The sequence below is a fragment of the Vidua macroura genome, chromosome 3 (assembly GCF_024509145.1).
Source record: "Vidua macroura isolate BioBank_ID:100142 chromosome 3, ASM2450914v1, whole genome shotgun sequence".
Classification (NCBI taxonomy): domain Eukaryota; kingdom Metazoa; phylum Chordata; class Aves; order Passeriformes; family Viduidae; genus Vidua; species Vidua macroura.
Genome location: NC_071573.1, coordinates 18016874 through 18039466, shown reverse-complemented (window position 1 = coordinate 18039466; position 22593 = coordinate 18016874). Strand labels below are relative to the sequence as shown.

General features: G+C 54.7%; 2 protein-coding genes across 2 annotated transcripts; both read left to right on the top strand.

Moving 5' to 3' along the window:
- The first annotated feature begins 128 nt into the window (after positions 1 to 128).
- Positions 129 to 13195, top strand: NFKBIE (NFKB inhibitor epsilon). Its single transcript, XM_053973197.1, has 6 exons — positions 129 to 629; positions 10740 to 10842; positions 11362 to 11593; positions 11766 to 11854; positions 12131 to 12379; positions 12700 to 13195. The coding sequence occupies exons 1-6, from the start codon at positions 289 to 291 to the stop codon at positions 12763 to 12765; spliced, it is 1080 nt and encodes a 359-aa protein (XP_053829172.1). The 5' UTR covers positions 129 to 288; the 3' UTR covers positions 12766 to 13195.
- A 100-nt stretch (positions 13196 to 13295) lies between these two features.
- SLC35B2 (solute carrier family 35 member B2) lies at positions 13296 to 21812 on the top strand. Its single transcript, XM_053972429.1, has 5 exons — positions 13296 to 13912; positions 15056 to 15167; positions 17855 to 18048; positions 18277 to 18437; positions 19690 to 21812. The coding sequence occupies exons 1-5, from the start codon at positions 13753 to 13755 to the stop codon at positions 20626 to 20628; spliced, it is 1566 nt and encodes a 521-aa protein (XP_053828404.1). The 5' UTR covers positions 13296 to 13752; the 3' UTR covers positions 20629 to 21812.
- The last annotated feature ends 781 nt before the right edge of the window (positions 21813 to 22593 follow it).

Here is a 22593-nt window from a genome sequence, read left to right as displayed (position 1 = left end):
ACCGCGTTTCCTCCCTCCCGCTGCTTGTGCGCTCTCCAGACAAAGAGGGCGGGGAGGAGCAGCCCCTCGTTGTGCCGGGGCGGGGCGGCGGCGGGGGAATCCCGGGCAGGCGGGCCGGGTGCGGCTGAGTCAGTGCGGGCAGGGGCAGGAGGCGGTGGCGGAGGCGGAGCCGTGGCGCCTTAGACTGTGCGCCGGCCGCCGCTCGGTGGCTTTCCGGCCATGAGCCCCCCGGCAGCGGGGCCGGGAGCGGGACCCGGCCCGGGGCCGGCGGACGGCGGGCGCTGAGCCATGTCGCGGGCGGCGGGCGGCGAGTGCCGCAAGGAAGCGGCGGGCTGGGAGGGCGAGGACGGGCAGTGCGACTCGGGCATCGAGTCGCTGCGCTCGCTGCCGGGCGGCAGGGAGACCCCCGCCGCGCCCGAGGGCCCCCCGGCCGCCCCCGAGGAGACCCTCGCCGAGGCTGCCGCCGCCGAGGAGCGGCTGGATTCCAGCTACGGCTCCGGCGCCCTGCCCGAGGCTCTGCCCGGCCTGCCGGGGGCTCCGGGGGACCGTCCCGAGGAGCCGCCGCCCCGGCCCGAGGGGCTCAGCCGGCAGCAGCAGGCCCTCACCTACCTTTCGGAGGACGGAGACACGTGAGTGACCCCCGGGGAGCTGCGAGCGATTGCCCCCCCCCAGCCCCGGGCTGCTCCCCTTGCAGCGGCGGGGAGCCGGTGCCTAGAGATAAGCCAGGCTGTGTTCGCCGTGGTCTCCGGCCCTCTCCCGGGGAGCATCCGCTCAGCCGTGTTGTTAGGGTCTCCCCGGGCCCCTGTCCTAAGAGCCCCCCGCCTTGCCTTGGTGTGCGTGGGTGCTTGGCATTCAGGTTTGGATGGATGACACCCCCCAACCCTGAGAGGTGTCTGAGCCAGGTCCAGCAGAGTGAGCAGGAAGAGAGGCACCCCAGGCTGCATGGCACAGAATGTTCCCACCATAGGAAGCCCACCTCCACTTGCCGTGGGGCTGCTAGCAACTAGAGGAAAGGGGAGAGCAAATCAAGCCTCTCCCACTGTCTCTTCCCCAGAGAATGCAACGTTTCCTCCACAATGGGCAAGGCTTGGCTCCGTGAGATGGCACGTAAGCAAGTCCTGAAACAAGATTAGCTGTGCAGGGCAAGACCTTGCAATGGCTGTGTTAGACGCTGCTCAACCGAGCAACCCAAGAACTATTTGTTCTCAGGTGGGAATCGCCTTGCTTTGCCAACTTGCCCGCAGAGCCATGGCTTTTGGCAGAGTTGTGACGCACTCCCCGTTGCGGGGCTGCTCTCCTGAGCTTCTGTGACAGAGACAAGTGTTTCTCTTAACGAGGGGGGCTTCCCACATCCGTAATGCCCTCTCAAGGGCAGAGGCATCACGCCAGAGTTATTTGGTTTGGCTTCTGGTAACTACCTTCAGCTAATCACAGCATTTTTTCCTGTTGTACATTCCCTCGATGGAAGGTTTTCATCATGAGTGTACATGCAGAGCGTGAGCGAAGTGTTCTCACAGCTGAGGGCAAAGCTTTGCCCCAAAACCAGGCTAGAGTTTAATACTGAGTAATGGTGCAAGAGGAAGAGAAACTTAGAGGCACTGACATGATCAAGCAAATGCCTTCAGTAGTGAGAGCAGCAAGAAAGCTCTGTCCTTGCCTGGCAGAGCACATCTGGATTGAAGCTGAAGATGAGCTGGGAGACAGCCTGTGTTTACTTCCCTGTTAGGAAGGAATCTGTGCATCTGCTAATTAGTTCAGTAATGCTGACTCTGGGATCTGTTCTGAGGATTGGCTGGAAGTCTCATGGCAAGCAAAGTTACACTAAACCCAGCCTCCCACGCTCCCGAGACAGGCTTTCTAGTCCTGTCCTATCTACAGGCTCGTTCTGTGGCTCCTCAGAATGGAGGAGTTTTGCCAGTTTTCCCAGCTATAATGCCAGAGCCAAGGTGTCCACGGAGAGAGCCAGGTGTCTTTTAATCAGAGCTATGGAAGTAATGCTTACCCGCCAGGTTCGTCTGTCATGGTGTGCCCAGGGCTCCTCACTTAGTGTTTCATTAGTGGAGATGCTTTTCGTGCTTGAGGCTGTCTTGTTTGGTGCTTGAAGCTCTTTGCCTGTCAGACTTGCTTGGAGAGACCTAATGCAAACATCTTATTAACTAGGAAAACATTAATCAGTGGTGCCTTGGTTACTGTAGGCAGGAGAGGCTCTCAGAAGTTGCCTTTGCTCTTCTGTTTTCTCTCACTCACAGTGCATTTCAGAACAGGAAATCTGTTAAGACGGAGGGAGGGAGCTATAGGTCTGCTGGCTGTATAGCTCTGGGCTCACCATGTCCACACAGGAGACAGGCTTTCCTGGGATCTACTCCCACTGCTGGGAAAAAACCCTATTCTTGTGGTTAGAGTGGTGAGGCTGTGGATTTGTGCCTCCGCTATTCTTGTCTTTCCTCCTGACCCTGCGGCGGAGGTAGGTGGCATTTATATTTAGAAGTGCTGAACATCCACCACTCAGGTCGATGCAAATGGGGACTGTGAGCACCCAGGAACTCATTGAACTGCCACCGTTTTTGTATGTGAAAACAAGTCAGGGCTGACAGTAATGCTAAAGTCTGTGGTGCAATTGCTCATCCAGCGACAGAAGGTCCCCAGAGAGAAGGGATCAGATGGCCACAGGCTACATCCCTTTCATCCGGCCAGACAAACCCATCTTCATTTCTTCTTTTCATCTTTGTCTGCAGCTTATTTCCTTGTGTGCCTTTTTTAAATGTCTGTCACAAAACAGCTCCAGGCAGAGAATTAAAATCATACTATCATTATATTTCAGAAAACTTGGGCAACTACACTTTCCTGTAATTGTAATTTTGAAAATACAAAAAGTTCAGGGGTTTTGCCTAAGTAGTTCCTGTTTCCCCAGATGCCCTGGCTGGTACTGAGCTGAGAGGAGCACTGAGCTTGCACGAAGGGAACTGGCAAAAGTCTTGGCTCTACATCTGACAAAAATCTTCACTGTCCATAGCTCACTCAGGTTCACCCACCTGTGCCATCTCAAGGTGTGTCTGTGTTTGTCAGCCTGGCACTTGAGGGGTAAAAACAGGAGGTGGAGGCAGAAGTGAAGGGCACACGCTTGGGCAGTTGGAGTGTCAGCAGGATCCTCCTTGGATACTTCCCTGCCTGCCTCCGAAGGAGAGGAGCATCAGAGCAGGCAGGTTGAAGCAATGGGGCTAAAACTGTTTCTCCCTGTGCCCAAAGTTAGAAGGAGTCTCACTCTGGCAGGAAGGAAATTGGCTAACAGGAAGGACAGGGGTATAATGGCCAGTGAAATGCGTGGGTGCTGTCTTCCAAGAATTATTTGCCCAAATGTCATCCCCTCCATGGCTCCCTAGTGCCACTGGCAGCCCCTTCTACCTCAGGGAAGTCAGAGCCACAGTAATAAGGCACATTAGTCCCCAAGAGAGTGTGGCTCAGCTGTGAGGGCAGGAGAAATCGAGCATGAGGAGTGGGGTGGCAAGCGGAAGATGGTGGGTGCACTTTGGGCAGTGATCTGTATCCTGCTTATTGTGTGGGCAGGTAGAGAACAAACCCTGTGCACTCAAGCTCAAATGGTCTCCTCCAAGCATCCATCTTTTCCTTATGACCTAAAACTCCAAATATCTGTCTCTTCCATGTAAACAAACTCCTTTTCTGCTGACTTTGGTCCTGTTGGGACTGCTCTGTGTGGAAGTGAAGAGAGGGGCTTCCAGCTGTGGGCCTGGCTGCCTCTGAGCAGACTGCAGGCAGATTTATTGTTGCACCCCAGCCTCCAGACCACCTCAACCTTTGTGAGGATTCACTGAGGAAACCCCGTCCTCCCCAACCTCACCTGGCAGATGCACAATTCCACCATCCTGGGAAAAGGATGAGTGTGGGAGCAGCTCCTTTGAGGTGAAATGGGGTGTGAAGGGATCACCTGGTTTTGTCCCAGCACAAGAGAAAACCTCCCCATTTCCTTGGGCTGATATCAGCCTCTGCCAGCTCTGGAGAGGCAGAGTTGATTCGTGAGTGTGTGAAGTTAAGCGGAGTTTCCTCTCTCTAGGACTGTATAGTCTATCTTAAACTTAAAAACATGTTTTCCTTCCTACCCATGCTGGTCCTTGGGTCACACACCACTTTCTGCCATTATACCTGATGTTGTGGTGATGGAGAGGCTGGGGGATGCACCTCTGCAGGAGAGTGACTATTGTGCATGGGGCTCTGTATGCAAAGCAGTGCAGCACCTCTGAAGGGGTGAAGGTCGAGGGACCCCAGCTTAATTACAGAAGGAAGACCTAGGGCTTCTTCAGATGGAAAATGGGACTGTGTGGTTTTGGTTGGGTGTGTGTTTCAGGGAGGATGGGGAGCAGAGGAAGCCTGACTTCCTCCTTCCACCAGAGACAAGTGGTGCCCCATCTGCTGATAAGAAATCACGTGCCAGTGACTCGTGGGCTAAAATGCCTTAACAAGGGCTTGGGGACAGCTAATCGAGTAAAGTCAGGGCCCCATGGGAGCTGATGTTCTGAACTCTTCACATGATGGTAGTGAAGGGGCTTCCCTTTCCTGCACGGGTTGCTGCTGAGCATGAGGCTCATCTTCAAGGGGCCAAGAGCCACTTCTAACCATTCATTGGCATGTGCCAATCATAACCCTCTCCAGTCATGTGGTCTTGGGCTGGAGATCTTCCCTGAGCAGGGGAATAGAGGTTGTCCCCATTCAGGTTGTCTACTCCAGTTTGGCTGCTTTCTCACTGCTTGCCCTGCTGTACAAGAGTGTTGCTGAACCCCTGTGCCCTGTGCATCTGGTGGAATGCTCAGAGTGTGACAACAAAGATAAAAGAAAACGTGGAGATGCTCTTGGTTTTACCAGAGGGTCTTCAGAAACTTTGCTTGATTGCCAGGATTCAAGTCCATCCCAAGTTTTTCCCTAGCATGCTGCCAATTGTGGGGCATTAGAGAAAGTGAGTCCTAACCTGAGTCTGCCAGGAGGGAGATTTTCCTGTGTCCAGCTCCCTGTCCCTGAACTCTCAGCTCTTCCTCTGTGTGTGCTCAGGAGTTTGGTAAACAGGAGAGCTTGATGTCCCTCTAAGCAAGGCCAGGCAGCACTGCACAAGTTGCTTTGGAATGCCCCAGAAGTTTCTGGCTGCTGCAGGGGTCACACACATACAGCCTTGGCATAAAGTGGGTAAGTCCTGGCAGCCTTCTGAGATCATGCATGCAAGAGGTTTTATTCCCTGTTTGGATGACTTCAGCCTGGCCTGGAGGAAGTTTCTTCAAACTTTCCACCTGCCTAGGTTTGCCTCAGAGCTGGAGACAAACACTGGGAACTTCAGCACAGAGGAAGGGAAAGAATGGCTGGAAATTTCTGTGTCCTGGGATGCAGAAGCCTGGCTGTAACAGATCAGCCAAGCTACGGAGGGCTTCAGGTCCTTGCACTCTGCAGGTGGGCTTGACTGCTGCTGGGAGAGGGTTGAGCTCAGCTAATTAAACACAAAAATCTTTATTTTTTATTGGCTTGGGTTTGGGTTTTTTTAGTATAATGTGAAAAAATGGAGAGTCAGACATGACTGTGTAGGAAGAGGTTGTGGGCTCTGAGCTGTGAGAGTGGTTACTGCGTGCCTATCAATGAGCTGCGTGGGATGCTCTCTGTGTCACAGAGCTGGGAAGCCCCTCTGCCTGGGGCAGATCCAGAGCTGAAGGGGGGCCATGAAGTATCTTAGACCCACGGCTCATGCCTCATTAAAAGAAAATCCTGAGACAGTGAGGATATCTGTGGGGTTGTAAATGATTGCTAGGGTGTGTTGTACAGGCTCTGGCAAAGTCCAGTCGCTTTCCTCTTGTAAGAGGCTCTTCTGACCTCAAGATATCTCTTTGTGTATGGAAACTGTAGAATGTATTTGCCTCTCAAGGAGTCAGTTGTGAGTTTGTTCTGTTTGAAATGGACTGTCCACAGTCAATTGACTTTTTGGGATGTTTACTGCTTTTATTGAAATTGTTCATCATGCTTCTCTGATGGTGACTGGCCCCTGCTTGAGTGGGCTGACCTGTTTTCTGATTTGGCCCATCTGTGCCTAGATAGTAGTATGGGACAGGCCCCTTATTTTGCAGGGAACAGATCATATGCATCTGATGTTTAGTGCTTTTGCAATCCCAGAGCCACCATCTGCTCAGAAATAGAGCAAAATTCTCAAATGTGTGGGTGCAGAATCTAGAGGCTGTAAGGTCAGGGTACCTTCTCGTCCCCACCTCACTGAAAAATGAGGTGCCCACAGCCCTTCTGCCTCTCCTGCCAGTCAGCCTCCAGCTGCCCTCATCCTCAAGCACTCAGACCACACCCTCTGCAGAGCACCCCAAGAAAGGTGATACTGTCTCCTCTGCTCACCTGTCAGTTCCCACCCCTCACTCTGGCCCCAGGAGCAGCAGGCTGGGAAGCAGCTGCTGCCCAGACTGGAGATTAGGAATGCTGAACCCAACGTGGCTGAAAGGGCTTTGCATCCCTTTAGCTGCAGCCCCCCTCCAGTCCCATCCCAACTCCCCTCTCCACTCAAATTCAAGCTGTGCCCTTCCCCAGGAAGGGGTGATGAAACCTGCAAGGCAGGAACACAGAACATGGGATAAGGCAGCTGAGATCCACTGCTCCCTTGGAACTGCCAGAGGGCAGCTGGAACAGCTTTATGGAGCAGGGCAGCATTGCATTGGTATGTGGGGAGGAAGGAAGGGAGCCAAGCTGGGCTGGTTCAGGGTTGCAGGGCAGGATGAGCTGTGCTTGCTAAGCCGGCTGGCAGAGGTTCATGCTGGTGGCTGAGGAAGCGGTTAGCAGTGCAGGTTACAGGGCTGGAACAGGAGAGCAGGGTAAGCGTGGAATTCCCCTGCAGTTTTCCTCCCTTGCTCTCTTTTCTATTGCTGCTGGGGCCATTTCCTCCCCTGAACAGTTTCTCTTGTGTGAATTGTTTGCATGATCTCCTACTGCTCCACTCAGCCAAAACAAGGAGCTGGGAATGAGCTGTTCCTGCTGCTGGCAGGGACCTTATCTAGAGAGGGAAAAAACTTGTCAAAACAAATTCAGTTGGATGCTGGATACCCTGATTAAGGTGCTTCTGGGGTGATATGGTGGAGGGAGAGGCTGATTTGTGGACAAGGTGTCTTGCTCTACAGATGGGGGTATCTGCATGGCCAGCTCCTTTTCTAGAGGGATGGAAAAGGATAGCCAGAGAACTGGTGAGACATCATCAGTTCTGCATGTGTGTCAGAGCTGGGTGTCACCCCTTACCCTGTTCTCCTGCCTCCAGTCCTCATGTGTGGGAACTTTTCCTACTGGACACTTAAGGTCACTCAGAAGTTGGAGATGGACAGCACTGTGGAAATGGATGCTTTCCTGTGCCTAAGCTAGGACCACTTTGTGCATGGCATGTTCATTCCCTGGGATATCCACAGGGATAGCCCCAACCTCTCTGCTCCAGGGTTGTTATCTCTCTGATGATGGGTAGATCACTTTGTGCCAGTGATGTCCTATGCCTTTGTGATTCAGAGTGTTGAACCCCTTATGCCAGGACAGAGCTGGTGAGCAAGTGGAAAAGCTGAGAATGAACCCAGCAGTCTGTACTCCTGCTGTGTTTCCCTTGCTCACAGCTCCTCCATCCCGTGCCCTTTTCAAAACTCCCTGTTGCCCTTTCTGACAGTTCCTGCTGGACACCCACCCCTGTGGCTGCAGCCAGAAGCACTGCAGGCAAGAGCATGGGGATGGAGGGAGCAGGCAAGTGGAGGAAAGCAGAGGAGAGATGTGCAGGCAGCCCAGGATGGGCAAGGATCTGAGTATGGAAGGGCAGAGGGCTTGTTCTGGCAAGGGCACGCTGCTGTGGCTGGGCAAGGAGAGGTTCTGGCAGCGAGCAGGTGTCTCTCCATCGCCTTGCCCTAGCTCTGGCACACGATGTGCCAGCATGCAGCAGCCCATCAGCAGCTAGACCATGCAACTGCTGTGACACAGAGAGTGCTCGTAGCCTCGGTGGAAAAAAGTATAGATTGGCACAATGCCTGCACCTCATGTCTCCTGGGTCTAAGAGGTTTCCTGAGTTAGGAGACAATCCCAGTTCCTGGCTGGCAGCACTGCCGGTGGCACAGAATGCCTCAGTGCACATGTGCTCATGGTGGGCTCCTCCCAGCCCACTGGCCGTGTGATGATTCCCCCAAGTATCTCAGGTTCTTGCAGCCATTTCAGGAAGTTGAGGGCTGATAATGAGGAAAGGCGGGAACGAATGCAGAAATGAAAGCCCAGGAGGAGGCTGCATCCGGGTGGAGAAGGAAGGGGGAGGGTGGAAAGCAATCCTTCAAAGCCGGCACATCCCAGCTGAGAGGTGAAAGCCGGAGCTCTGGCCAGGGAAATGGTCATCCCCGTTGCCTGTGCAGCATGGATGCCCAAACTAGCTCAGTGTCAGCCCAGCCCCGAGCAGCTCCGCTGCCTTGTTGAGCTGCAAAGGCAGCCAAGCCAGGAAAAGTGAGGTGCTGGCTGTGGCAGAGGGCTGCTCGGGGGTTTCCAGCTCCCCCGGGTGACTGCCCCACTCTTCCCCACGTGTGGTGTGGGTAGTGATAGAGGGGCCCGGGGGATTCCTGGGGCATGAGGGCTGTCTGTCGTGGGACACAACCATGAGCACTGCTCTCTCCCCTGGGAGCCCAGTGTGGCTCTGGAAAGCGAAAGCACCAGCGGTTTAAAGTTCAAGCTAAATTGCCGTGGAAAGTCCCTTATTTGAGCAGTCTTAACTCTGTTGTACCTGAAAAAGTCAGATCCTGCAGCCTCTTCCTGCACGTGGTACCTGGGAGCAGGTTTGGAGAAGCAGGGGCTGTCCCTGCAAGTGTGCAAAGGACACCTCAGCTGAGGTGCTACCACAGGGACTGATGCAAAACCCAGCAGGAACCTCCCTGCTCAGATGATACCTAAGCTAGGGTTAGTAAAAGCCTGATGAGGGGAGGGCTGTCCTTACAGCTGGTTGCCTTGTTCCTGGGCTGGGCCCCTTGGCTGTGCCTCTGCCTCATGGTCCATGGAGGGTGGCCAGACCCTGCCCATGTGGCTGCATGGCCCCTGCAGCCCCCTCCCCTGCCCTGGGAGTGCTGGCAGTGAGGGGGCACCCCATGGCTGTGCAGAGGCAAGTGTGGGTGGCCTCCCCCTTCCAGTGGGGAATTCCCTGCTGCAACATAACCTGGGGCTTCCCCAGGGACAAAGCCTCTCCTGTTGGTCACAGCTTGTCCCTGGCAGCAGGGTGGAGAGGAACTGGCCTTGTTTTGCCTTCAAAATCAGGTTTCAACTGAAGATGCCTGGGGTCCCAGATACTGGCTTGATCTTCAAGCAGGACTTGGGAGGAGGTCAATAAAAGACATTCTTGGAAACTGGCCTCTGAGCTTCTCAGCACATTTATGTCCCAGTGCAACTGGCAAAAAGACAGCACCAGTCTCACTTCTTGTCTGCAATGCTTTAGGGCCAAGTGTTGTTCTCCTGCCTGTGGAGGGATGCTCTCTATGCCCCACATTGCAGGTGGCATCCCAAAGCTGGGCCATCTGGAGAGTGGGGTGTCTTGCCAGGGCTGGCACAGCTCTCACTCTCCATCTCTTCGCCCTATCAGTCTCCATCAAAGCAGCGTGGGTGGCAGAGCCCAGCCTTCAGTTTGGAGCTGGTTCCTTCCAGAGACAGAGGCCACACAGGGCCTCTAGTGCAGTGGTGGGGGGTCAGGAGGCTGAGCTCATGCCTGCCCTGCTGTGCAGAGTAGGAGATGCTGTCTGCTGACCGTGGTGGCCAGGTTTGACCTGTGGGGGCTGCCCTGTGATGGGAAGATGGGCCCTTCAGTGCAGGGGGCCTGGGAGACAGGAGGTTGGCAGGGGGGACTAGAAATTCCCTCTCAGTGCTGCCTCTGTTGTGCTCTCACTTCTCTTCTGACTGTGCAGGGGCTGTCTGGAAATTAGACCTGTCCTTGGGCTGGGGGACTCAGGTGCCTGGCCACCCCATGGCTGTGGGGACCACAGTCCTGAGGACCAGAGCTCCCTGCTTGCCACCAAGCTCTGACAGATGCATCTCTGGTGTCCCTTTGTGCTGGTGGGCTGCGTGCCAGCCTTGTCACGACAGTGCTAAAAGGGAAGGATGTGGGGTGGGGAAGAGAAGAGGAAATCAGTGTGGGACCGGCAGATTGGCTGGCATAGGGACTGTGCCATGCAGGTGATCTTGGACCAGCCCTGGGCTCCTGCCCAGCTTTGACTGTTTGCCTTCGTGGAAGGGAAAGCAGAAGTACAGTGTGCAGCTGGCAGTAGGGAACTGGAATTCCCCGGGTAGCTGCCAGAGCCCAGACCTCTCTCCACAGCCACCAGACCCAGCTCCTGAACTCTGGGAAAGACATCCCAGGCTCTTTGGACCTACACCAGTTGGAGGCCTCGCTTTGGGCAGTGCCACATTGAAACCCTACACGTCTGTGAGGTCTGAGGGAGGACCCTGTATTGCTTAGCAGGGACAGGAGGGTCTGTTACCCATGAGGATCAGAGTGAAGGACTGCCCTGTGGAGCCTGTGACCTTGGCCTTCTGCTGAGCTTCCCAAGGGAGAGGGAAAGATGGAGGACCTCCAAGCTGGAGGGAAGGAGACTGGAGGAAGCAGGGAGGTTCTTCTTCCCTGCTCCTTCATGCAGCAGGGAAGGATCTCTGCTCCTGAGCATGGCTTATTTTTCATTCTTTTCTCTCCTGTCACCATTAACCCCCTGTAGGTTGGTTCATCTGGCCATTATCCACTGTGTCCCAGCTGTAGCACTCTGCTGCATCGCTCAGCTACCCAGGGAGATGCTGGAGATCCAAAATGATCTTTTCCAGGTATGCTGTTGTAATAGGCAGAAGATGGGAGAAAGAGAAATGCCGCAGGCTGTTCCCTGGATAGCTGCTCAATCCATCTGCCCCTTCCCCAGGACCCCACACCTGCTTCCCCCAGAGCATGGTAAAGGTCCTGTGTGTGCAGTCTCTTTGCAGGGAGGGGAATAAGGGAGATGGAGATAACCTGAGAGAGAAGTGTGACAGCTCCCAGCACTGTGGGGTGAAGAGTTTCTTTGCAAGGCCCCAGGACATTGCAGACAGCCATGGAAGAGGCATGGCTTGAATGTGGCAGGGTAGACAGCTTGGGAGAATGAGATGTCTCCATGGGTGATCTGTGAGCTGAGGTGCAGGAGAACAGCAAGCTGTGTGACCCCACCAGTGTCAGCCACATGTAACGTCACAGGGATGGGGTGTCCTGCGTGGCGGTCAGCTCTTGCTGCCAGGCTAGCTCCTGGAGACTGGTGGGGCTCATCACACCTGGTGTCCTACGGGGCATCCTCCCCTCTCCTAATTTCTTTCCAGACTCCGCTCCACCTCGCTGTGTACCTGGAGCAGCCCAGCGTGATCCAGGCACTGATCCACAAGGGAGTGAACCCTGGGCTGCAGGACCGTAATGGCAACACCCCGCTGCACTTGGCTTGTGAGCAGCAGCACCTGCAGTGTGCCCAGCAGCTGCTGGAGGGCCCAGCCACACCAGATGGCACGACTCAGCCCCGTGGGTACCACCAGGATCTGCAGCTCCAGAACTGGCAAGGTGAGACCTGGGGGCAGTGCAGTGGCAGAGCTGGTGGTCAGATTAGGGCAGAGACCATGAGATGTGTATGGAGGGATCCAGGAGCACAGCAGAATGGGAATGTGGATGGGATTGGTGTGCCCCAGGGTGGTCTGGGCTGACAGTGGCTCTCTCTTCTGCCTCCCCATCACAGGCTTGGCCTGTCTGCACATCAGTACCTTGAAAGGGAATATCCCAATGATGTCTCTGCTGCTGGAGAGTGGCGCCAACATTGATGTTCGGGTAAGACTGAGCATGATGTGATGTTTTGTAAAGGCTGGGACGGTGGGTCTCTCCTTTGGGCACTCCCTTCAGCCCTGGGGCAGGCACTACTATGAGGCTTGGGAACATTGATTTTGAGGGAGCAGAGCGTAAAGGTCCTTGAGAGGTTGTTGGGTGCTGTGGCAGAAATCAGGGTGGGGACTGCCCTCTGCACCCAGTCAAAGGGGTGTGGGTGGGTGCTGCAGGGCCCAGCTGAGGGGGCCCCCCACCGACACCCTTGTGATCTGTGGGTTGCAGGAGGGCACGAGTGGGAAGACCCCATTGCACCTGGCTGTGGAGTGCCACAACCGTAAGGCTGTCCAGTTCCTGCTGCGCAATGGGGCATACGTGGATGCCCAGATGTACAACGGGTGCACTCCGCTCCACCTGGCCGTGGGCCGCAAGGATGCTGCCATCGCTGCCATCCTCTCACACTCTGGGGCTGACACCCTGCTGAGGAACATGGAGAACGAGACAGCTCAGGACCTGGCTGATGGCAACGATGATGTGAGTCTCTGTGGGGGGAAGCCTGTGGCTCTGCAAGTGTGTCAGGAGGTGCAGGAGTTGGGTGATTAGAGGGACCCTCCTAGTAGGAGTTTCTAGCTGTTCCTATCCTTCCCTATATGTTGTAAGCATTGGCTCTGTGATGTGTGGGATAACTACCTTTTGCCTCGAGCCCCAGGAATAGCCTAAATAGGGCTTCTTGGCACTTCCCTGGGAACATGGGAGGCTGGAGGACTGGGTGGGGGGAAGATTTGGGCCCCTACCCCAGCTTGGTGGAGACACAACCCTGGATGCTTACATGTCTATATCCTTGATCTTTGCAGCTCCTTGCCTTGCTGCCCTTCGATGACCTGAAGATCTCAGGGAAGCCTGTTGTGTGCTCTGAATGAGCAGATGGACTCCTTTGGCCCGTTGGGCTGCCTCCTTCTTCTGTGCTGCTGCCCTGCTGCCCACTAGGATGTTGCCTGCCTGCAGTTCAGTGGGAGCAGAGACACTTTGGGAGACTTATCCCACTGCCCCTCCCCTCTTTGGAAAAGTTTTCTTTGCCTCAGGCTGCCTTCCCAGATGGAAGAAGGTGGCATTATGAGCACTACACAGGGGAGGCTTTTCTTTTAGAATCTGTGTACTGCAGCAGGACTGAATTTCCCCTCCCTGCCATGAGTCTGACTTGTGGGGATCTCCAGCATACACAGGGAAGGAGTAGGAGAGGACTCATTTTCACACTGTAGGCTGGACAGAGCATCGTCTGGCACCCCATCAGAATAAGTGTGGGGTGAGGAGAGTCAACACTCACTCTAATAAATGTTGTTGCTGTGGGCACCAGAGGTCTCATGTGATCTAACCCACCCCACACCCCACAGCATCAGGAGGCTGTGCATCACTGTGGGGGTTTGGGGACATGAGGGCTGCAGGGGTTTCCCCAGTCTGCCTGCTCCCTCGGGTCCTTCACACTGCACAAGGTGAGTGGGAGCACAGGGCCTTCCCCATTCGTAGAGCCTTTCTAGTGCTCGAGGCCGAGGCTGGGCATCCCAGTGAGGTGCTCTATTCCCATGCTGTCTTGCCAAACATCTGGCTACAGGGCTGGAGAAAGAGCATAGGAGATGCTGAAGACCAGGTTGTGGATCCCTGCTTCTGCCACTGTGCCTGGCACCTTGCTGCTTTACTGTGCTGTGGTTTCCTCTTTCACAGAGGACAGGAAGATCCTGCCCCCTCTCCTGCCTTGGAAGGGGGTTAAAAAACTTAGGGTATGGGTCTTCCCTGGGTTTTAGATCCTCCCAGGCTGAAAGTTGAAGAGGTGGCAGCATTATCTTCCCATCCCTCCTGTTGTTCAGCTCACCACCCTTCCCTGCCACTTACTTCTCCAGCCAGAGGAGCACATGCAGTGCATTAGGAAATCAGCCAAAGGTGCTGTGGGAATGGAGGCACAGATGACATACCCCATCTCAGCCAGGAAAATTCCTCACTTGTTGCCTGGGAGCAGCTGCTGTTGTTTGGGACAAATACTGGATGGTGCAATCGACCAGGATGCTCTGGAGTGAGCTCTTGTCTTCCTCCCTTCTTGTAAGGGAATGCTGCCAGGAAAGCAGCATAAGGATCCCCCAGGTCTCTGGACTTTGCCTTGTTTCCTCATCAGTCCTGAGCTGGATTGCTCTGTTTCTTTTGAATCTTTGCCTCACCTTCTGGCAGGGCCTCAACCCTGCTGCAAACCCATGGGGCTGTTTCAAGGACATCTTTCACCAGGGACATGAGGCACTTCCAGGCTGCTCAAAGAAGCGATGACAGATGCTGCAGGGCAATGTGGGATGGTGTGGCCACGGCTGTAGCTGGGAGCAAAGGGAAAAGGCAGAAACAAGTGATCTGCACTTTTTTGTTTGTTTTGTTATTTTAAAATAAAACTATTTGTTTTAAAAAGATGTCTTGTAAAACATCACTGGGTGACCACCTGCTGGCTCCAACCAGCCCTGCAGCCATGCCTGGGGCTGGGATAGGGGATTCAGGACTGGGGGTGTGTCATACTGACCTGCAGCCCCTGGGCAGCACCTGCCTCAGGAACCAGCTGTGGTTGTGCTCAGTGCAGGGCTGGCAGCTTGGAGGGGGCTAATCTGAGACAGGGGCAGGAATGGAGCTAGGAGTCAGCTTTGAAGGCTTTTAGCTTGAATCAAGAATAGTGTGACCATCAGGACTGGAGCATATCTAGAGAAGGGCAATAGAGCTGGTGAAGGAAGGGTTTGGAGCAAAAGCCCTATGATGAGCTGCTCAGGGAGATGTGAGTATTTAGCCTGGAGAAAAGGAGGCTCAGGGGAGACCTTGTCACTCTCTACACCTCCCTGAAAGGCGTGTGTAGCCAGGTGGGGATCGGCCTTTTTTCCCAGGCAACTAGTTCCAGGACAAGAGGACATAATCTCAAGCTGTGCCAGGGGAGGTTTAGGTTGGATGGTAGGAGGAATTTCTCTACAGAAAGGGCGATGAGACATTAGAATAGACAGGCCGAGGAAGGTGGAGGAGTCACCTTCGCTGGAGGTGTTTAAGGAAAGATTGGTTGTGGCACTCAGTGCTGTGGTCTAGTTGAGACGGTGGTGTTCGGTCCTAGGTTGGGCTCGATGACCTCGGGTCTCTTCCAAGCTGATTCTGTGCTCTTGTGATCGCGGCCCCGCCCCGCCCGCCGCGCTCCCTCCGGAGCGGCAGGGGCGCTGTGGGGCGCGGAGCGCGCCCGCCGGGCGGGGTTCCGCCGCCGCCGCCGGGAGCGGAGGCGAGGGGAGCCGGCCGAGACCGAGCCGGGGTCGGGCCGCAGGTGGGTAACGAGGCCAGAGCGGGCGCGGAGGGCGGGCCGGCCCGCGGGCGGCAGCTGCCCTGCTCGGCGAGAGCGGGCGAAGGCTGCCGCCGCGCTGCCGGCCTGCTCGCTGCGAACGTGGCCGCCGGGCAGGGAGGCGGCGCCGGGGCCGCGCTCGTCCCGTACCCGGCTGTGCGCTGCTTCTCCCGCGGGGCCACTGGAGCCTCGGGCAGAGAAGCCCCCGAGCGACAAGCGTAGAGCTCTCCCCTCCCGGGAGCCCCGCGCCGTGCCACGGCCGGCGGGGAGCGGCAGAGTCTCGTGGCTCCTGGGCAGAGGCGGCGGTCGGCCCTGGGAGGAGAGTGGCAGGCACCCCCTGCGACCCGGCTGCGTGCAGGGACAGGGACAGGGACAGGGACAGGGAGCAGACACGAGATCCCGAGATGTTAGTATGGACTTGTCAGCTCCGAGCTTGCATTTGACCTCAGCCCTTCCAGGCGCTGGAGGCGCGCTGAAGAGTGTCAGGGCTGCAGGCAGGGATCTTTTTCAGAGCCGGGACCCAAATTGTCCATTCCAGTCGGAGGGCTGGATGCCAGCCCGGCTCTGAAGCGGTGCCTTTGAGAGCTGCCCTTGCAGTGCCCAGGGGGGCAGCGGCCGGCTCTGTTGTCTCGGCTCCTGGGCTGCTCTGTAGACTAAGGCTCCTTTCATGCCTCAGCATGTTGCCTGCTCAGCCCCCCCGCTTTCTACCTGTAACACTGGGGTCCCTGTTCCTTCCAGCCTCGGCAGAGAGGGCAGGGCCTGCTGCACTGAGTCAGCTCTCGGGGCCTGGGAATTGCTAGCGCAGGCATAGAGAGCCATTGTCCCTCCATAGCCTCCTCTTCACGGGCGCTGTGGGAGAGCGGCGCTGATTCTCCTCCCATGGTAGCGCTGCAGGAGCTGGCGGGGTAACAGCAGGCGCAGTCGTGCTGAACGGAGCTTGCAGTCCCTCTCAAGTTGCAAATGTGGCAACAGACCCTGTCATTTATATCTGACTTCTGCAAAAGTGAACGGCGTTTCTGCACCCCACTGTCAGCCACGGTTACTTAATATGGACAAACCCAGGAGCACACGGGCAGCTTCAGCCCCAGGTGCAAGCACCGAGCCCTGTTTTTGCATCCCACAGCACCTGTACTGCCTGCGATGATGCCCCTGCAGCAGGAGAGATTGAGTGGAGGTGTCAGACTGTCTTGTGCAGGGGAGGGGGGAGACAGAGGAGTAGGAAGAAGGCAAAGAAATCCACCCCTAGCCATGTGCGCCTCTCCCTGGTCTGGGAATTTCTATGTCTTCTAAGTTACAGAAGGGAGTTTTCTGGGTGAAACACAGCCTCAGCTTTGGTCATCCCCAGGAACTACAAGGGCTTGGCCACAGTAGCTGAGGATGAGAAAAGTCCCTGAGGTCTTCCCCAAGGGGACAAGAGGTTGGTGGAAGTGCTTGCTCATGAAGTGGCAGGGGACTTTATTGCCTTTAAAGTCCTTAAGTTTGTAAATCTCGGAGTTTCGTGTGGGGGCTACTAGAGGTCACAGTTATACAACACTGGGGCCAGGTACACCCCTAAATAGGACCTAAATTCCTCTGACTCACTTGTTTCAGGGGGAGGAGGAATTAACATCTCTGTCCCTTTCAGTCACAGGAGCTTTTCTGGTATATGTTTATGTAGCCAGCCCACAGCACTCTCACCTGGTCCCCAAGGCAACTGGGAGGCTTTTTCAACTGAGGGATGTAGCATGGACCAGGGAAACCTTCTACCCTGATGCAGGAAGCTGTAGCTTGCTTTGTGAGGGGAGGATGCAGGCGGCCTGGGGTGTAGGAAGTTCTTGCCTGGTTGCTCATTCTGTTGAGTACCATGAATATTGCAGGTTTGCCTCTGTGAGAGAGAGGACTGTGAAGGGAAGAACTCCTTCAAGGACTTTTAAAGCTGGCTAGATCACTTCCTACAGCTACAGCTGAAGAATATCACCTATACCTCATTGCATAGTCCTGGTAAAATCCCAACCAGACAGCTGGTAGGAAAGTTCCTTTCCAGCCTGGCTTTCTTGCTGTGTTTTGCCAAGCGGGTGAACCCTGGTAATTTCCTCTGAGCTGTGAGGAATGCCTTGGCACACTTCCAGGGCTGCATGGGGAGGTGGGGGAGGCTGGCAGCTCCAAACCCTGCTTCTGCTCCACTCATCTAGTGTAGCTGGAGGGGAAAGCTCTGAACTGTTTGCTTCCAGAGGAAGGTTGCTCATTGCCACAGGCTTGAAATGTGAGCTTCCAGGTAGGAGTCAATTCTTCTGTTCAATGACTTTTTCCTTTTCCACCCAAAAGCTGTGTAAATTTTAACTTATAAAGGTGAGGTGTGAGGTGCTCCTTGCATTTGGAGTAAGAGTGTAGTCAAAACCAGATGGTTACAGCACTGTTCTCTCTAATCCTGGGAATCCAAGGTTCTAAGTCCACATGTTCCAGAGCAACCACCTTTAACAGAGGCAAACATAGATGTCTGGCCTGTACTTTTCAGCTCTGGAGGACTCTTCCTACTCTGTGTGCTGCCAGCATCACTGTTCTTGCTGCACTGGGGTCTAGGTGGCCGTGTTACAGGTGATGAGGATCAGGCTGGATGGTGGATATAACAGGCATGTAGAGTGGAGCTGCCCAGGTACCAGTAGCCCACCACTTGCCTCTTTCTCTCTCTGCAGATTTTGCATTCCCCTCCTGCTGGCTTCCCTCCCTACCATGGCTACAGGTGAAGAGATTGCCCCTGCCCTGCAGGACTCCTGGGGGGACTTCTGGCTCTTCCGTTTCTTTGTTAATGCTGCTGGCTATGCGAGTATTGTGGTACCAGGCTTCCTCCTCATCCAGTACTTCAAGAGAAGGAACTACTTGGAGACAGGTAGGAGTGGGAGCTTCCCTTCCTCAACCTGCATTGTCAGGTTTGAGCCACTCACAGAGCTGTGTCCCAGTGCTGTCCAACTGCTATCCTGAAACAGATTTCTCTGAGGCCCCCATGCCAGCAGATCTGGAGGCTAGTGAGGAGGGAGGCTTCACCTCTCAAGCTGGTGCAGCATGTGGTGCCCAGGCTTTGGTTAATTGTGTGTCCATCTTCTCTTACCCTGTTTAGGCAGAGGCATTTGCTTCCCTGTCATCAAATCATGTGTGTTTGGCTCTGAGGTGAAGTCTGTACATCAGGACGATGGCTCCCTGCCACCCCGAGCAGAGCCCACAGAGTCCTCCACAGCCCGACAAGTCTTCAAGCTGCTTTTCTGTGCTGCTGGTCTACAGGTAGGGGTCCTGTGCATGTGTGGCTGTCCCATTCTGGAAGGAGGAAGTGGCCAGTGGGTTAGTGACTGTCAGATACTTGAAGACCAAGCATGCAGTGCTGTCCTTGATCAAGGCAGGGGTTGGAGGCTGGGACAGGACAGTCCACCTCCAAGAGCTGTGGAGGTGCATTTAGCTTTTGTCATTTGGGCTGGAGCATCCTGTCTGTCTGATCACAGTCCTCTAGAGCCTCTGAAAATTCTGTGATTCAGCAGATTGTTAAGGCTGCTTTTGTTCTGGCTCTGATGTCAGATCAGCAGATAGTTTGAGCCCTCTTTTATCCCAGGCTCTCCCATTGGTCACTGTCTGGGGCTGATGCATTCTGCCTTGATGGATTGAATTTGAGTACTGGAGAGAAAATACTTAATTCAGCTACAGATAAACAGGAATTTAAAATTCTAGATTCCCCAAGTCTCAGCTACAGCCGGAGCATCATTAGGAAGGGCAACTTTTTTGATCTATGAGAACAAAAAATAGTAATGTAGGCACTGAGATAGAAAAACCCAGGTGTTCTGCAGCCAGGAAACTACTCACTCTCTGGCTTACTCCCCCAGCCTATTCAGACATGCTGTGGGCCACCAAATTATTTCATCTCTGTGTCTTACTTTTTTGGGGGATGTGTGATGAGAAGAAGTCTGTTACTTCTGTGAGGCACTTTTCTTTGTTGCACCAAAAGTAGTGGAGATGACAACCAGAACAGTGATCATCCCTCATGGACAATTTTGTCTGCTGGTTCTGAAACTAGAATTTATTTGGATGTAAAAACCAGGCCTAGGGAGCTGGAAGTGAAAACCAATGCAGAGGCCACTGGGAAAACTGCCAGGACCTGCCACAGGGAGCTGGCACCAAAACCACAGCAGTGTATCAGTAATGTTCCCTGATTCGGTCAGTCTGGTTCCACAGGCTTAAAGTAGCTCAAAGCGTAACTGCTCGCTCTCACCAGGATGTTTGCACTGTGGGCTTTTCTCCCCTGTCCACTGAGCAGGTGTGCTTTGGAACAGGATGTTCCCGGTTGTAACCACATGGATCAGCGGGTTCCCTCAGATGGGTGGAGTGGAGGGTGGTCCCATCTCCCAGTGTCTCAGGAAAGCATTGCCATGCAGAGGATGAGCAACACTGGGGAAAGCAAGGATCTCCTGGGGTCTGTTCTTCCTGTTGTTGCTGGCAACTGCTATTGTAGGTCCTGACTTCTCCCTGTGCTCCTGCTGCTTTGCAGGCTTCCTACCTCACATGGGGTGTCCTCCAGGAGCGTGTGATGACAAGAACATATGGTGCCACTGAAACAGACCCTGGAGAGAAGTTCAAGGACTCCCAGTTCCTTGTGTTCATGAACCGCATCCTGGCCTTCACAGTGGCTGGTCTGTACTGCGCCCTGACCAAGCAGCCACGCCATGGGGCTCCTATGTACAAATACTCCTTTGCCTCCCTCTCCAACATCCTCAGCAGCTGGTGTCAGTATGAGGCACTCAAATACATCAGCTTCCCCACCCAAGTGCTGGCCAAGGCCTCCAAAGTGATACCAGTGATGATGATGGGCAAACTGGTGTCACGCAAGAGTTACGAGTACTGGGAGTACCTGACTGCTGCCCTCATCTCCGTGGGGGTCAGCATGTTCCTGCTCTCCAGCGCTCCTAACAGGACGGTGTCCACTGTCACCACCTTCTCTGGCATAGTGCTCCTGGCTGGCTACATAATCTTTGACAGCTTCACCTCCAACTGGCAGGACGCTCTCTTCACCTACAAGATGTCTCCCGTGCAGATGATGTTTGGTGTCAACGTCTTCTCCTGCCTTTTCACCGTGGGCTCGCTCGTGGAGCAGGGTGCCTTGCTGGAGTCGCTGCGCTTCATGGCCCGCCACTCGGAGTTCACCGCCCACGCCGTGCTGCTTTCCGTGTGCTCTGCCTGCGGCCAGCTCTTCATCTTCTACACCATCAACCAGTTCGGGGCAGCTGTCTTCACCATCATCATGACACTCCGACAGGCCTTTGCCATCCTCCTCTCCTGCCTCATCTACGGGCACACTGTCACTGTTGTGGGTGGGCTGGGCATTGCCGTTGTCTTCATGGCCCTCTTTCTCCGTGTCTACGCCCGCAGCCGCATGAAGAAGCGCAGTAAGAAGCTCCCGCTGGGCGAGACCCCTGTTCAAAAGGTCTAAGGAAGCTGAGGCCATGGCATTTAAGCCATGCCCACTGTCCTGCCTCCACTTGAGGGTATTTGCTGGATTTCTCAGAACCAACTGAGAAGAGTGGGGTATGGATAGGCAGGACCAGTAACTCAGTTTTCCACCTGCTTTTCCTGGGAAAGGGGCTGGAACAAACCCAGGAAATGCTCTGGGCTGACGCAGCTCCAAACCTTTCCATTTGCCTTAATAGGTCAAAGACTTATAGCCAAGGCACAGGCCTGGGGACACACCAGCATGGGGCTGCTGGTATTCCTGCCCCACCTGTCTTGTGGCTTCTCCCCAAAGTCACTGATGAAAAAGGGAACACTTCCCTGGCACTGTCTTGCCTCTGGCTAATGCTCCTCCATTTCTGTTAGTACTACAGAGCTTGGCAGGAGGAAAGGGCAAGCAAAACACTAGGTTTCTTTTTGAAACACCTCTGAGTGAGGCAAGTCCCAAGCTGAGCCCATCAAAGGGTGTGGACTGCTCTTCCTCCATTCCAGGAGGGGCTCTGAGTATTACAGACACAGTCAGGGGAAGGACTCCCAGCCTGTCCTACCCCAGGCCTGGGATCTGCTCTGGGAGGGCATTGCAGTGAAAGCCAGTACCTCCCAGTTTAGTTTTATCGATTCTTTACCCCTGCTCCAGGACACTTTCTTTGGCCCCCTCAGCCCAGGCTGATTTTTATGCAGTACTTGAGCTGGACAGTTCCCAAGGCTTGCCGAGTCCTTCGAGGTTGCTTTTTGGTTACATCTGCTGCTGTTACAGGCCAAAGGCTGCACTGCCCAGAAGCCCCAGCACCGCCTCGGGGTCCCTCAGTGCCATGGGTTCTGGGCTTTGCAGTTGCCATTCAGACAAGCACAAACAACTCCTCTTTTTCCTGCCACCTGGAGGCACTGGCCCTGGTTTCCCCAGGGGCTGGCCAGAGTCTGTGCCTGGAGGGTTGGGACGTGGGGCAGAGCCCGCTTGCGGTGCCTTGTTCCTGCTCCAGAGACAGCAGGGGTTGGAGCAGTGAAAGCTCTTCTTCCCCTGAAGCCTGGGTTTTATTGGTCAATCCTTTTCTCGTCAACACAACCTGACTGACAAACCAGCAGGTTTTGGTACTTTTGCAAGGCAACTTTTTTCTCTTTTTATTTTATTAAATTAAAAATATGCTGCATATAGTGCAATGGGCGTAAATGTGTTTGGTTTTTGGGGTTTTTTTTACATTGTATTTTTTTTCCATGTACCTGGAAGGAGGGAAGAGATTTCCAACTCTTCCTGTGTCCCTAGTCTCTGGGACAGCAAAGCTGTCTTTCCAAATACAGGTGCCGCTCTCTGTCTTCGCCAAGGCTGGTATCTACCAGGGTTGCACTCAAAGCTGCAAGGCCTGACAGGAGATCCTTGCACACACAACTGGGGAGCACAGCCAGGTTTGGAATGCTGCTTGTGCTGGTGGGCAGGTGAAGGAGCCATTAGCCTGAGCCTAGTTTGGCTCCTAAGTTCTCTGCGTGGTGCAATTTAAGGAATTCTCAGTGGGTGTAGCTACCAAGAGGTGATACAGAGGCCTGCTGAGCACCTGCCAGCCAGGGCCACCGGTGCTGTAGCACGTTGTGGGGCATACTGCAGCAGCCAGAGCCAGGAGAGGCTTGATGGTCCATCCTCCTGGTACGTGTGGGAGGCCTGGTGAAAATCCAGGCAAGAGTGAGTCTGGGCTCAGAAACAGGACTGGGGCCTAACACAGCTAGGGAAAGGGGAGACTCAGGTGAGGGTTACAAGAGAAACAGAGGAGAAGACTAGGGACAGTGGTGACTTAGCTGAGCCTGGAGGAATACCAGAGCTGGTGCTGAGCACAGCCCAGGCTTTGGAGCACTTGGCTCTCAGCAGTTTTACCAGGGCTCCTTTTCTAGCTCTGAGCTTTTGGAGGTACCTGTGCAAGCTCACAGCTTTTCATCCTGTCCTACAAATTCAGCCAAATGT

Excerpts from the sequence above, each read along its gene's own strand:
- NFKBIE (XM_053973197.1), top strand. The coding sequence starts at position 289 with ATGTCGCGGGCGGCGGGCGGCGAGTGCCGCAAGGAAGCGGCGGGCTGG. Across the intron at positions 630-10,739 it reads CTTTCGGAGGACGGAGACAC|GTTGGTTCATCTGGCCATTA; the intron begins GTGAGTGACCCC and ends AACCCCCTGTAG. Across the intron at positions 11,594-11,765 it reads GCAGCTCCAGAACTGGCAAG|GCTTGGCCTGTCTGCACATC; the intron begins GTGAGACCTGGG and ends TCCCCATCACAG.
- SLC35B2 (XM_053972429.1), top strand. The coding sequence starts at position 13,753 with ATGCAGTGCATTAGGAAATCAGCCAAAGGTGCTGTGGGAATGGAGGCA. Across the intron at positions 18,049-18,276 it reads AAGGAACTACTTGGAGACAG|GCAGAGGCATTTGCTTCCCT; the intron begins GTAGGAGTGGGA and ends TACCCTGTTTAG. Across the intron at positions 18,438-19,689 it reads TCTGTGCTGCTGGTCTACAG|GCTTCCTACCTCACATGGGG; the intron begins GTAGGGGTCCTG and ends GCTGCTTTGCAG.